Below are 15,000 nucleotides of genomic sequence, written 5' to 3'. Positions count from 1 at the left end.
CACACACACACACACACACACACACACACACACACACACACACGCACACATACTAGTTCAATGGTTTCTGGAGTCGTAACAGATTATTTTATATTGATTTGTAGTGAAGTTTTGCATCAATATGTCTGGATGACTTTTCTCCTAGGACTACCTGAAACAGGTGCTGGATATTGACCTCCATGCTCAGATCCACTTTGGCCGCGTCTTTATGAAACCAGGGTAAGATGACACATAGAGCTTGCCCCAAAAAGAGAAATCCCCCTCTTTTACTATGTATTTCACAGACAATAAACCTGTGTAAATGATATTGTGATACGTTTAATTAGCTAGGATATCACATTATATGCAGACACTAAAGTTGAATGATTAAAGTGTAAAGGTTAAGTTTAATAGAGTTAAATTAAACCGTTGTTTTAAGCATAATTTGTTCCTATTAATAAGCGATGGCCAGAACTCCTATATTCTAAATTGTAAACTGGATTTAAAGAGAATCAAAGTGTGTTACTGTGTGTGTTTGTATTTGGGTGTGTATACGCGTGTGTTTGTGTGTGTGCATGCATGCGTTTGTCTCTCTCTTCCAGTCTCCCAACAACATTTGCCACTATGGAGATGGACGGTGCTCGCAAACTTATCTTTGCCCTCCCAGGTAGTGTGTGAAGTTGAGAGAAAGAGACCATTTTAAGCTGCTCCCGTCAAAGACAGCCTGTTGACCCCTTGTTCTGTCCAACTCTCCCTCTCCTTCTGCTACTCTTCTATTTTCTCTCTCTCTCTCTCTCTCTCTCTCTCTCTCTCTCTCTCTCTCTATCTGTCTCTTTCTCTGTCTCTTTCTCTCTCTCTCTCTCTCTCTCTCTCTCTCTCTCTCTCTCTCTCTCTCTCTCTCTCTCTCTCTCTGTCTCTGTCTCTGTCTCTGTCTCTCTCTCTCTCTGTCTCTCTCTCTCTGTCTCTGTCTCTGTCTCTCTCTCTCTCTCTCTCTCTCTCTCTCTCTCTCTCTCTCTCTCTCTCTCTCTCTCTCTCTCTGTCTCTCTCTCGTCTGACCGTTTGGCCTAGGTAATCCCGTGTCTGCTGTTGTTACCTGCAACCTCTTTGTCATTCCTGCTCTGAGGAAGATGCAGGGGATATTAGACCCAAGGCCGACCATCATCAAAGCCAGGGTAAAACCCACGTCAACATGAACACACTTACCTCGGTCACAGAAAATAATACGATTGCTGCACTTATTCTGAGCCTTGGGTGAAATAGCGCTCACATAAAATGTTTGACTACGCGTGAACTTAACTTTCCTGATGTCAAGAAACAACTTCCCATGTTTTACACACCAAGACGGCAGAAGGTATTGGAGAAAAAAAGGTACTTGGGTGACCTGGAGAGTCTGGTCGTAATATATTCACACTGCAGATGACATTTAGCTTTCTAGCTAATTATGGGCCAGTTACTAGTAACTGTCCATTGCCCTGTTGAATATATTCTGAAAGTAAATCTCCATTTGCCGCTTGCTATTCAACATTAAAAAATAAATTGTGATTATGTGTCGAGTCACATGACAAATGATAAGACTGGTGGCCCCACCATAGCTCTGCGCCTCTAGTCCCTGGGATGTTCTCTTATTGTTATCATCATTATGATCATCACCATGACCAACATCAACATCATCATTGTCATCATCATCCTTACCGTCATCATCCTCATCCTCATCCTCATCATCATTATTATTCTGTGTTCTCCCCAGTTGTCCTGTGATGTGAAGTTGGACCCTCGCCCTGAATACCACCGCTGCATCCTGACCTGGCATCACCAGGAGCCTCTACCGTGGGCTCAGAGCACAGGTACCACGCCCGGCCCTCCACCGTGCCCCCAGCCCCACAAAACGGCTGCTCAGATTGCCATGCATACACTGTGTTCCGACAACTGTCGAAAGAGGTGGGGTCATCACTATCGCAAACTGCGTTAGTGATGACCCACGTTTCACCAGAGATTGTATGAATCCCTGTTCTTTGTTTAAGTGCTCTGCTACTATTTAATGTTGGTCAACTGTTTTCATTCAGTTTGAATTGAGGCAAAGTTAAGATATTGAGTGGCATGTGATGAAGACCTATTAAATGTTAAGCTAAAGGTGGATTCCTTGACTAGCAATTTAGACAAATATTTTACGCCCCTGTGTTTCTGTACCATTCTCTCCTCTCCTCTCCTCCTTTCTCTTCTCTTCTCCTCTCCTCTCCTCCCCTCCCTTCTCCTCTCCTCTCCTCTCCTCTCCTCTCCTCCCCTCTCCTCCTCCTCCCTCCTCCTCCCTCCTCTCCTCTCCTCTCCTCTCCTCTCCTCTCCTCTCCTCTCCTCTCATCTCCTCTCCTCTCCTCTCCTCCTCCCTCTCCTCCTCTCCTCCCCTCTCCTCTCCTCTCCTCTCCTCTCCCCTCCCTCCTCTGCAGGGAACCAGGTGAGCAGCCGGCTGATGAGCATGCGCAGCGCCAACGGTCTCCTGATGCTACCTCCCAAAACGGAGCAATACGTGGAGCTGCACAAGGGCGAAGTGGTGGACGTCATGGTGATCGGGCGGCTATGATGTCACCGCAGGGGGACCGAGAGAGCTTTCACATGATATGAAGGGGTCAGAACGGGTGGTTCACGGTGCATGTCCACATATCATTGACTATTCTGTAATATGCAACGGCACAGCTAGTTTTTATTGATTTGGATAACGTTGAGGTATAGTCAACATCTTGATCACAAAAACCTAGATACATATGAAAAAGAATAATTAATTTAAAGGAAAAAAAAAGATTATAATATTTCAAACAAAGGAAGTATAACTTTTAATGAAAAAAAATCTAATTATAAAAAGAGATTTATTCTGTAATATATTATTATGATTATTCTTCTTATTATTATCATTATTCTTATTATCATTATTATATTAAGGCGACTTTGTTCCTTTCATTGCAATTGCTTTGTGTGTTCAACGCTAGACCTTATCTATAGCAGTAGCATTTTAATAGACAGCTGTAGGTGCCTGCCAGGACAAAAAAAGATAAAACTATTATTTTCTCATCTTTAGTGGATTAAAAAAAAATCTGTTTTTTGACAATGAAGAAAAACTTTGCGGAGGATTTCCCACGGTGCTCGGGGGGGTGGGGGGGAGGGGGGGGGGGAGTGAAAAAGGGGGGCGGGTGAGGTGTGGAGGCGCCCGTCCGAGTTGACACTTTGGTTTTTAGTCCTTTCTTTCTCTCATTAGTATGCATCATAATGGCTTCACAAAAAGAGCTTTGCTTGTTGTTTATCTTGTGAGTCTTGTTTATGTGCGCAGTGCCAAATGCCTGGGCAGGGGGGGTGGGGGGACAGGGTGGTGCTGGGATGATGGTGGGGTCGGGGGTGGGGTGGAGAAAACAGGGGGACGGGCGGGGGGCACGGAGGTCAGGGAGGGGGTGACCGCCCCTGAGTCTGGCCTGCACAGGCCACCTGAAGCCTCCTAATAATCACGGTGACCGGTTGTAAACACGCACACACACACGCACACACACACACACACACACGCACGCACGCACGCACGCACGCACGCACGCACGCACGCACGCACACACAGCACGCACACACGCACGCACGCACGCACGCACGCACGCACGCACGCACGCACGCACGCACACACACACACACACAACACACACCTCACGTGCACACACAAAAATAATAGTACTACGCCCACCCATCCCCAGCACCCCTCCCCCTCCCCTCCCCTCCCCCCCCCTCCCAGGCGAGCAGAACCACGGGGAAATAATATTTTATTTGATCTACTATCGAAGAACAAAAAAAGATAGGGGGAATAGAATGAGGGATAAGAAACAGCTTCTTTAAGTGCTGACAGCCTTTTTAACCAACTTCACAAAAAATGTACAGAAAAAAGACAAATAAGAAGAACCATATTGTACAGATATATAGGTGACCAGCACTCCTAAAGAAATTATTAAGCAATGAGGAGACATTGAAGAACGCTGTACTATAACATTTTCTGTAATGATATGAAACTGATGAAAGAGACAAAGATAATAAAAATCCTTGATCATTATGTAAAAAAAAAGTTATTGTTGGCTTTCCTTTTTTAAATAAAATATATTTAAAGTGAACAAAGAAAACATGATTCTTTTTTTTTCATATGTGGTTAATCAAAATACCTGTAAGAAAGTTTGGTTGCATTTTTTCTTTTTCTTTTTGGGTTGGGTTATTGAAAATCGGGTATGATTTTGAATCTGGACCAAAACAAGAAGGTAGGTATATCTGGTAAAGATATACCTCTGCTGTATAGAAGGTCCACAGGCCCTCAGAGACAGAGAGGAGTGTCTCACTGTCAAGGTGACAGGTTCGGATAAAGTGATGCTACTCGACTGACCACAAGAATCGGCTCATCTTAATCCACCAGGATACAACCAACAATGCCATTCTGTAGGCAATTTGATATTTTTTTTTTCCTGATCAACCATTGTTGGTGACAGTGAATGTTTTGTTTCGAGCTTGTTATATTTGCATACGTTTAAAGCCACTGTGTGAACTTAAAGGACCCCCTGATCTATAGACGAGTATCTGTGACCTCTTGAGAATCAAACAAACAAAGTGCTTGGTCAAAACATTAGAACTTTTTGGAATGGTTTAAGGTATTTTTTCATGGTAAAGGTAACTCATTTCAAATACCTATGGGGGACCTGAATAAGACCTGAAAAGCTAGTTAACAAAATGAGTGATGCGTACAGTAGAGCAGCTATACTTTATTCAGATCCTGTTCCTTTATCACACTGACCACTTCATCCTGCACACCTGTCCACGTCCCATATGCTAATCAGTAGGCTATGTCATCACATCACCAAGATGAGATCTGATTGGGTGTAATATCAAACATTCTGTTCTTCTTGGTGTGTGCATGTGATTGCTACAGTGAAATAGATATGGATAGGCTGATGGAATTGAAATTGAGATGGGGTAGAACAGGCTACTTGAGTCAGATTTCAGTCAGTGTGCCCCTCAATGGAATAGGCTACCGAATGCCCATGCGCCGACACGCACCTATTTTCCTGACCACAAGGGGCGCTGTGGAGTTTAATAGTTGCCAAGGAGATGACATAAACAGCGAGCTCTCCGCAACTCCACAAGGCTCCGTCCGAGCCCAGCACGGTCATGTGAGAGGCAGAAAGAAAGGGAGGGAAGAGTATGAAGCCAATACCCTAACAAACACTGAATGACCGCAACTTTCAGAAACACTGAACCAGGACATACATCCTCCTAGAAGAACCAGACGGCTATATTTGAAGTGGTAAGTAGCTACTTTCCAGGTCTCTGCTATTTCCAGAATAGCTCCGCAGTTACAATACTGGCTGTGGAGTGGGCACCTAAAGAGCTAACTTAAGTACCAGTCGGGCGACTACTGTATAAAACATTGCTTCTTTACATCAATATATTGACTTTATTTGTTTAAAGAAATATTGGGGGCATTTATTCTTATCGTTCAAAAATAACAGGGCAACTAGTGTGGCTCGCAGTCGTTGTTAATGGTGATCCTTTGCCCCTGGTTCCCTGGCGTTGCTAAATACATTGTACTTTAATTGTTGACACGTTATTCACAGCTGAGCTGTTTGGCTCTACTAGTGGTAGCACTAGCTTTACACTGTTTTCAAGGAGGGAGGGTAATTGGAAAAGGTCAATTACTCCATCAGTTAGTTAGACTGTGAATCACGTTGCAAATGGCCTTCTAACTTGTATAACAAGTGATTTAGGCCTACTGATGGACTGGTTCATTAATTAACATGCTGATTGACACAATTAATAAATCTGGTTTATTAAACTGTGCGTGCGTGTGTGTGTGTGGGGGGGGGGGTGCTTTCTTTCATTTCCTGTATTTCTATTAATGTAAATGTATTTTCTTAATCATGTGTTGTTGTTCTTGTGCTCGAATGAAGGCCACCGCATTTTCCAAATGTCTTCATTCTAATGCCAGGGAGCTTCCAACTTCCGCTCCCACTGGCGTCGCAGTCTCTGTGGCCTCGCTGTGCCGACGCTGAGCCGCGGCAGCAGAAGCTAACTCTAATTAAGCCCACAGGAGGAACAGATGGCCCTGCCGGCTAGTCTGTCTGTCTCACTGCTGTTTGTCATCCGTGCACCACCGCCGCTCTCTAAATGCTGCTAAATGCTAACTATGGGTGGGGGGTGGGGGGGGATTGGTGTGTTGAATGTTTGATGGGTGTGTGTTGGAGGTTTAGGGGGGGGGGGAGTAGGGAAGCATGTTGTGGTATTTGGCATACAATTTGTCGGCTGACAATAATAGGATCTATGTTGGCATGAATACCACAACCACAGGGACGGTTGATGAGGCATTTGTGTGTCATCACCACAACAACATTGGTGATGGATGAAGATGATTGCTCCGAACAGAGGCAAGATGCGTCATAGATGAATTCAGGTTGCCCCTGAGCTCCAGAAGATCAGAGGGAAGAATTTGACCTGGAACTCTTTGAGCGTTGCATCAAACGTGCAGCAGTGAGGAAGAGACCGAGACTGCTCCTAAACACACAGCTCATTTTACCATACTGCAGTTGTCTGGAACATCCACGCTCAGCTTTGCCTGTCAGTAATGGTCTATACATTTGAAGGCTTACTTTGGATGAATTGTGACCGACGTAGGCCTGTGTCTTCATGTTGAACTCGCCCATGCCTGAAGTTAAACGCCTCACGTCACCGTACCTATTTCCCTAATCCATCTTAATACTAGTAGCACCCCCTGAAATAGAATGTAATCCCGGAGCCATGACAGATTGTGTACTAGACTCTAATTACCGGGGTCTCCGGCATCACATTATATTTCATGACAGTCACTTGATCGTCCAATAAAACCCATTAGGGCATAACGTCACCCCAAACTCAGGCATTGGGAACGGATTGTTATCTATGTACGACTAGGAAAGTGGTCACCGCTAAAACCACGTAGAGACTGTGTGCTGGAAGAGACTACATTTTAGGGATGGCAAGTTAGAGGCTGGTCCGCAGAAATAAATCACGTCACTGCAGGTTAGCTGCTGCATGACAGCCGACCCGGGTGGAATAAGCGGGAGCATATTGCTCCTTTTTGACTGTTGTTCAAGGAGTGCCAAGGAACGTGGAGTCGGGGTGCTCCCAAAGGATGGATTAATGTGCAGTATGCAGAGACACGGATCGCTCTGCATAATGATGCGCGAGAGCCAAGGCCTCGTTTTCACCTTTCAACCCAGAAACAAATCTGGACTCAGGGTAATTTGTCCATTTGAAATTTCAAGGCATCACAGACTGTTGCCTTGACGACCTCTAGATGCTCAAAGTGTGTTTTTATAACGCTTTTTATGAGGTATTTCAGAATGTTTATGTTCATTCTTTCATTTCCTTTTAACCTCCCGTTATCTCTCTCTTGTGTTCCAGGTCATCTCCCACAGAGGGGCGCGGTCTGGCCATGGCCCCTGTACCGAGGAGCCGGTGCGGCAGCCCTTCGTAGCTCTCTCTGCGGTGCGACCCGCCGTAGCTGCGCCCGTGGGTGGGGGCGCGGGGCGGAGGGGTTGAGTGGCTGTTTTGAGAGCAGCAGCAGCAATAAGCAGCCGGCGGTTGTTAGCGGCACAATCCCCGACAGGATGTTCTCGTCGTCCCACATGAACGGCTACGGGAACCCGGGTTTGTCAGAGCAGGGCAACCATCCGCCGCACAGGGAGCGGGCGGTGGACTGCCCCGGGGACAAGGAGGGCGGGGACGGCAGGCCCTCGCGCTGCGGCGCCCAGATGGAGAGGATCCAGCACTACCAGGAGGAGCTGAGGAAGAGGAGGGAGGAGGAAGGAGGGGGAAGGGCCCGCCACGAGGTGGACCCCAATGCCTCGCTGCGCCTCAAGAAGCTCTCGCAGAACCCCAAGGTGGGCATCGACAACCCCACCTTCGACGGGAAGGAGAGGCTACCCGAGCACGGCCCCCCCGAGCACGGGCCGGACCCCGCAGCCGGTGAGTGTTGTCGGGGGTGTTTCATTTCGTACAGTGGGTGGTGATTCACATGGGTGGAGTTTCCCTCAATGTAAGACCCCAGGTCGGTTAGACTTGCTCTGCTAACAGGAGTCATGATGTATTCTGACTCGGCCCCCATCACAAATGTCTAAATTAATTTAAAGATGATGGAGAATTTGGAACCTAGCATTAACGGTAAGAAATGGTCATAATCGTCCTAAATTCCTAAAGAGCAGGTCAGCGTATGGAGCAGATTTGACCAAATAAACTCTCAAGGAGAATGAATGCGACGAACGAAATGGCTGTCAAGGAACCTGAAAGGTGCCAACGTGTGGGTGTTGATGGGTCCATAAACAGTTTATAATTGGACACCCAGGGGGCGTGGGGGGCCGGCGGTGTGAAAGAATGGCCCCAAGAGATCTAGTGGTGGTGACTCCAATGCTGTAGGCATGGCTCTGGTTCCCCAAAATGTTTTTGTGAAACCCAAGCTTCCCAACACTGAGATGGGACTTGTATGCATAGGGGTGGTACGTCGTGGTGTCACATGGCACTGACTGCCTCCGTTTGGAAGTAAAGTAGCATGACAATGTTACTCGTAGTTTTAAGTGTTTGGGTCATTGTTTAGTCATTCATCTTTAAATTATTTGTCATTATGGGCTTGACCTTGTTGTTTGAAACCGCCAGTGTTTCTCAAGCGAGAAGTACCAAAACAAAGTTTTGATCAGCCTACGATATAGTGTATTTACAATGATTTAGGATTTGACATTACTCCGAGTACTCTCCGAACATAAGTATCGCCGACAAAAAAATCCCATGATGCATTCTGATGTCCAAGCCCTATTCTCAAGATCACACCAAGCATAGATTGTAAAAACTATTGATGGAGGCCTGAAAAGAGATGGTTTCAATCCATTTTAGAAACAAATGAGTGGATAAGACGGAGGGCAGGAAAGCGTAACACCGACCCCTCCCCTTGAACAAGCCCAAAGAAGAGGGCCTTCCACAGCGGCGGAGTGAAACACAGGGACTCAGAACAATGGGGCGGCTGGTCAGAGGTCAGAGGGCATCAGCGGAGGAGGGTCGCGATTGTTTCTCCAAATGGGTTTAAAAGACGGGGGTTAATTTACTAGGTACTGGAGGGAAGGGAGAGGCAGCTATTAATGTGGGCTATTCCTCCTTCAATCAGTTGATATTTCCAAGTTGGGTCTACTCTCTTTCTTAGATTCTGCCTCTTTCTTTCTCTCGCAAAAATGTTTCTTCTGATGTTGAATCTTAAATGCAGTGCATGAGGTAATGCAGCTTGTCACGGGTCAACGAGCCACCAAGAACAGACTCAGACTTGGCATCAACAACGCATGCCTTCACACTGAGTTTACTTAATGGCCATATGTGTAGTCCCTCAGTGTGGTTTGGGTGAAAACTTTCTTGTTTGTGTCTTGGACACCAGAGTTTTACACATCAACCCAAAATACTTTTCCACTGTCATCTTGATCTGAGTCTCGAGCCAAACCCTAACCACCTCAGTAAGAGATGGTTGATGGCTACAACCTGTTGAGGTTACTTGTTGAACTCCGTTCCTGAAATCGAACCCCTATCAAATGCGGTAGTGCGCAAGGCTGAGCTAGTTACTTATCGATAAACGATGTCCGGGTTTCACAACGATCCCCACTGAGAAACCACAGCCGTTTTATAATCATTTGGTTTCCTTCTGCACGAGAGGGACCCAAATCGACTCCCATAATCTGTCTCTCCAGGCTGGCCCTTGCCCATAGAAGGTGGTATTGATGGAACTCGTTAGGCTTGTAGACAGACAGTGTGAATAATACATTGCTTTGGCATCCACTGTGTGTCCAGCTGCCAACGTCACAGTGCCTCCCTGCCAGTGTTGGCCCTTTGGCTCCTCAAGAACACCCCCCACCCCCCCCACCCCCTTGTCATTTCCACAGTATCGTTTCCTAGCTCTTCATTCTTTTGGCCATCGGTGTGTTTAGGTTTGCTTTGGCCAACTCGTGTCAGACCCGGGTGTTGTGCCCTGTCTTTACCCACACGACGGTTCTTCAGGGTGATAATTATCACTGAGAATACACAAACACGCAAGATTGGCGCCACTGTATCCACACTCATTTTCTTTCTTCTCTGCAACCACTAACCATCATGGTTGTCATTACTCCCTTCGACTCAATCTCTGTCTCTGTCTGTCTCTGTCTCTGTCTGTCTGTCTCTGTCTGTCTCTGTCTCTGTCTGTCTCTCTATCTGTGTCTCTCTCTCTATGTCTCTCTATGTCTCTCTCTGTCTCTCTCTCTGTCTCTCCCTCCGTCTCTCTCCCGTCCAGAGCTGGAGGAGATGCTGCAGGCCCTGCGCTGGGCGAAGCAGTGTCTGACAGACACTCAGAGCCAGCAGGACGTGGCACTGGTGCTGCAGCTGCTGACCAAGGAGGAGTTCAGGACGGCCCACAGCGTGCACAGCGCCGTGTCCCGTCAGATGAGCCGTGCGGGGCCAACGGCGCCCCTCACCGCCCAGGCCCAGGGCCTCTGCCAGGAGGTAGGGCCCGATCCTCAATACCCCATCCTCGGTAACCCAGGCCCCTGGGGGTAACCACTAACCTAAAGACTCTTTAAGTCTAGTAGTACCCCCAAAATAGTTTATATTTGTTCTTGTTTCTTTCTTTATTTTACTTCATTTTACATGGTGTCTTTATTTGCCACGCTTTGAGATTGATCCGAAATAAAAGGTGTATTTATGTTATTATTATTATTGATTTTAAGAAGCAGTTCTATATTGAGTAGCTCTATATATAACTTAGTATTTTAAAATCAATAAGTCTGTTCTATATAGAGCTACGGCTGTAGCAGTCGCCAGTCTTGCCTCGCCTCACAGGATCATTTGTTGCCATTTGTGTTGAAACTCTAGCTTCACTTATTTCGTAACTTATTGATGTGCTAATGAGTCGAGTCGACGATACGATCTCAAACGTGGTCCAATGCAACACAATCTGGCCGTGTTTGGCTGTGCGCTATGGGTCCATACCTCTGCCTCTCTCAAAATGTACGATGAGGAACAAAAGTTTATGCGTAGAGGTTGCACTTTTTCTGAACCAAAGGGAACATGGTGATTGGCCTGTGGAATAAGAGGGACAGACATTATGATGTCTGTCCCCGTCTATGATTATGATGATTATGACGTTGGTTATGATGATGTAGAAGGAAAACATGCCAACAGAGCCAAACTGAATGGAGTAGAGATCCGTTCACCAAAGCATGGAGCAGATAATGTTCTTCTTAGGGCGGGGGTGGGGGGGGGGGGGGGATTTGAATAAGGGAGCGAACAAACGAGGGAAAACTGGAAGGACAAGAACAAGTCTGGGCTTCAGCTGTTCCAAAATGCAAAGCACCTTGCATTTTGCAAAGCGCCGTGCCTGCGTCCTCGCCAGTCTCCTCAGGGGGTTGAGGCACCCAGCATAGCTGCCCGGGCAGGTGAGGTGACTTGAGAGAGGAGACGACCTGAATCTGTCACACCTGACTTCCCTTCGAGGACAGGAAGTGAACGTTTCCCCACCCCCCCTTAATGCCGAAGCAGGGCATTTTGGGGATCACTGTACTGCTCTCCCCTTGACTTCTGTAAAGTGCACTTCTGATAAAGACAGGGTCTAGGCTACACGTTATCCTGCCCACACTCGACCACTCGCGTAAACAGCATATGGCCCACACACGTTTCCACCCACCTGAGCGCTGCTTCGCTAAGAAGCCGCTTAAGGAGGTGCATTACGCTTTGAGCTGTGTTGTGATTGGCTCCTGGGCTAATCTCCCATCAGCCCCTCACCCATCCTGATTGTGTGCGTGTGTGTGTGTGTGTGTGTGTCAGTGGCACACAGCAGCCTAGTGGACAGATAGAAAACCTGAAGGGAGGGGCGGGAATCACCTCATTAGTGAGAGCTTCATTTAATGTAGGGGTTGGAGAGAGCTGAAAGAAAGAGAAAGAGAGAGAGAGCTCTAGCATGGCCGATAAGCAGAGCAGGTGGAGGAGATTTTGCAAATCTCTGCCAATGACCATATGGAACGAATCACTGAGGTCGAAAAAAAAAAGAGAGAGGTGGTTAGTCTGGGTTGGGGGGAGAGTTTAAGAGACCTGACAAACACACCTTTTATTTAATTCGGGGTTACATTTGGGAACTGGACATGAACTCCTGAAAACATTGCTTTTATATGCTCTGTGTGTCTCCTATTCCTGGGCATAGCTAGTCATATCTAGTCATATAAAGGGTTAGGGTTCGCGTGTTGAAGTGTGCATGGCTTGTTGCCAGGTGTTCTCCCAAGTATTTGTTCAATGTATGCGCAAATAAATGGCAGAAGTTGCTTAAGCTTTCAGCTGGCAAAGCCTCGGCTTATGCCCACAAAGTCTTTGGGGTCACGGTTTGGTTTGCAGCGAGTGGAACTCTGCTGGATTCTCGTGGTTCTTGTTACCCGTAATCCAGCGGGCCAGCACATAACAATAAATCCCCTTACAGTAGACTGAAGGCACAGTTTCCCATCCGCAAGGCAAAGCCCCAATGTGACTTATTAAATGGCTATCGTCTCCACCCTGTTTGAATTCTCTGGTAAATTCATTTTATTTAATTGAGAGTGTAGAAGACCCCAAATCCTTCAAAGTTTTAGTTGGATTTAGCGAGATAATGCTAACATATACCAAATATTATGAAGGGCATGCTGTCTGGCCTTGAGATGATTAGACATTGGCACACGCAGCTTTTGTCGGGGAGATGGTATTCACGAAAAAAATCAAAAGATATTTGGTATCCTCAGTAGTTCTACTGTGTACCTGTCGCGAGAATCCAAATCTCCTTTGAGTCTGATCAGCGGGGCTTTCCACTGTTTCCTTTGCCTGCATGCATATTAAAATCAATGAAAATAACCTTGAGTCGCTTTGCCTTATCTCTCTCTATATGCCCCTCTCACTCTCTCGCTCTCTTGCTCTCTTGCTCTCTCGCTCTCTCTATCACTCTCTCTCTCGCGCTCTCTCTCTCTCTCTCTCTCTCTGCAGGTGCAGAAGATTCTCCAGTCCAGCCACCAGAAGGAAGGTGTGGAGCTCCGCACTCTGCTCACCACCCCTCACGTAAAGGTCAGATCCAAGCACAACAGCACAGTCCCAACACCAAATGCCACAATACCTCCCCAATTATTCTGCAATACCCCAATCCCATCATCTTCAGACGTCACTGTCATGATGAGAGTCCCGGGTTGAAAGCAAATCTACTATTTGACCCGTCATCATACACAATCACACAAATATACATCTTCAGCCAATCGTCTGAAAACCACTTACACTCAACCATCTGCCCTGTTAAATTCTGTTGACTAAACAAATCTTTATTTGTCACATGCACAATGACTACTTGTACAATGTGTATGTTGCCATTTTGAATGTGCATGTACATAATATAAATGTAATAAAGAATATTTTTCTTTATATACACATAATATTTCATTCAATTGTACAATGTTATCTTTTGGAATTAGCATAGCTCATCATTATGTGAAAGCGGGTCCCATAAGTGGTGAGTAATCTAGGAGTAATCAGCGAAATCTCTTTGAGAACTGTCTATCAGACACCGCCTCACATACATGGTGTTCTTCATTATAAGCGTTGATGAGCTTCTTGTTGAGGTCATACTCAGGTAATGCTGTCCTGACAGCTGTTGGCACAGCTATAACTTGACTCCTAATTGGTTCTTAGGGGTTTCACTGACCCCATTAATGAGGAAATGGATTATGCACACACGCATGCATGTAGCTTTTCTTATCATCCAGGAGTTTCCGTGTGGAGGTTATCATGATCCCTCGCGAATTGAGTGAATGTTGTAGTAATTGTACAGCATTTAATCCCCAGAATCCAATGGGTTCTTCTTGCTCTACCTCAGATGATAATCAAGGGAGGCTATTTCTGTTCATGTTGGCTAACTACCGTGCATGCAAGCTTATTGTTCCTTCATCATTTCGAACTGCATGGGAATAAAGTAATGGGGTCAAAGCCAAATATTTTCAAATCCCCCCCCTTCCCACTAGTTCTTCTTCTATGATCTCCTCATGACTTTCTAAACAGTACTGTGTATTAAAACACCAGCCACGATGATAATACGCTGATTGAATACTCTTCCATGAATAACTGCAATGCTGATAAACAAACAATTCAAATTCTCCCTCCCCCTTTTCATATAATCACTCCCTGATGCATCGATAGAGATCTATATCAGATCCCTTCAAATAATAACATTGTGCACCGTCTACTCGACTGGTTGGTAGTGAAGGGATGGTAGCGAGCATGCTGTTTTGAGCCTGAAGGACAACCAAGCAGAGGCTAACCAGAACATTTGATGGTCGTTCTAGAAAGTTAGAAAACGCGTTTACGTGACATGTGACCGTGTGAACAGCCTAGCCGCCTTGGGCTACTTTGACTTTTTGCAAAGTCTGATCCAATTAACCTGCGCCACCGCCGTGCCTGCTTAGGACACACTGGGTGTGGGAGTGTTTGGCAGAACTATCCCTGCTATGCGAGGAACACGGGGATAAAGGGACTTGAACCGGATGCCCTTTTGCTTCTGCTGCTCTGTTTTCAGCCTGGTTCATCCCATACCCCATGGCACAGTGTTCAAGACTGAGGGCCGGACTTAAATACCTCACAACGGTCTATACCCTCATTAATATTCACTCCTTAATAACTTTTCAACTGCATTTAACTGCATTTAACCGTCAATGCCTGAAGATGAGCTCTCTGAGATCCGAGTTGAGCACAGGACAAATGTATTAGCATTGTCTTATGACAATGAGGCATTTCTTTCCGTGGACTCGGTCCGCCTAAAGCGCCTGAGAGGAACCACACTCTCTTCCGGAGCGTGCCTTTGTCTGAAAACCAGGCACAAGTATAACATCTGGTGCAAACCATACTTGGGTATGCTGCTGCTACTGCTGGTGTCAGCCAAACAGGGCCCCCCCCCCCCCACCACCGTCTAAACATACGCCGCGC

At 46.4% G+C, this 15,000-nt stretch overlaps 3 protein-coding genes across 4 annotated transcripts in view; 2 read left to right on the top strand and 1 right to left on the bottom strand.

The window, feature by feature from the left end:
- The window catches only part of gphnb (gephyrin b), a 19,163-nt gene extending 15,045 nt beyond the window's left edge, over positions 1–4,118 (top strand). Inside the window, exons 12-16 of the mRNA XM_060042425.1 lie at positions 146–219; positions 582–646; positions 1,048–1,151; positions 1,727–1,823; positions 2,421–4,118. Coding sequence (XP_059898408.1) covers positions 146–219; positions 582–646; positions 1,048–1,151; positions 1,727–1,823; positions 2,421–2,554 — 474 coding nt within the window. The 3' untranslated portion in view covers positions 2,555–4,118. The remainder of the gene's footprint in view (positions 1–145; positions 220–581; positions 647–1,047; positions 1,152–1,726; positions 1,824–2,420) is intronic.
- LOC132449375 (uncharacterized) overlaps positions 1–15,000 on the bottom strand; it is a 117,333-nt gene that overhangs the window by 70,363 nt on the left and 31,970 nt on the right. The window lies entirely within an intron of this gene.
- The window catches only part of pals1b (protein associated with LIN7 1, MAGUK p55 family member b), a 20,081-nt gene continuing 10,059 nt past the window's right edge, over positions 4,979–15,000 (top strand). For both annotated transcript variants that reach the window (XM_060042016.1, XM_060042015.1), the window contains exons 1-4: positions 4,979–5,287; positions 7,420–7,983; positions 10,316–10,524; positions 13,021–13,098. In XM_060042016.1, coding sequence (XP_059897999.1) covers positions 7,626–7,983; positions 10,316–10,524; positions 13,021–13,098 — 645 coding nt within the window. In that variant the 5' untranslated portion in view covers positions 4,979–5,287; positions 7,420–7,625. The remainder of the gene's footprint in view (positions 5,288–7,419; positions 7,984–10,315; positions 10,525–13,020; positions 13,099–15,000) is intronic.

The sequence above is a fragment of the Gadus macrocephalus genome, chromosome 21, assembly GCF_031168955.1.
Source record: "Gadus macrocephalus chromosome 21, ASM3116895v1".
NCBI classification, from domain to species: domain Eukaryota; kingdom Metazoa; phylum Chordata; class Actinopteri; order Gadiformes; family Gadidae; genus Gadus; species Gadus macrocephalus.
This window is presented reverse-complemented; position numbering and strand designations above follow the sequence as displayed.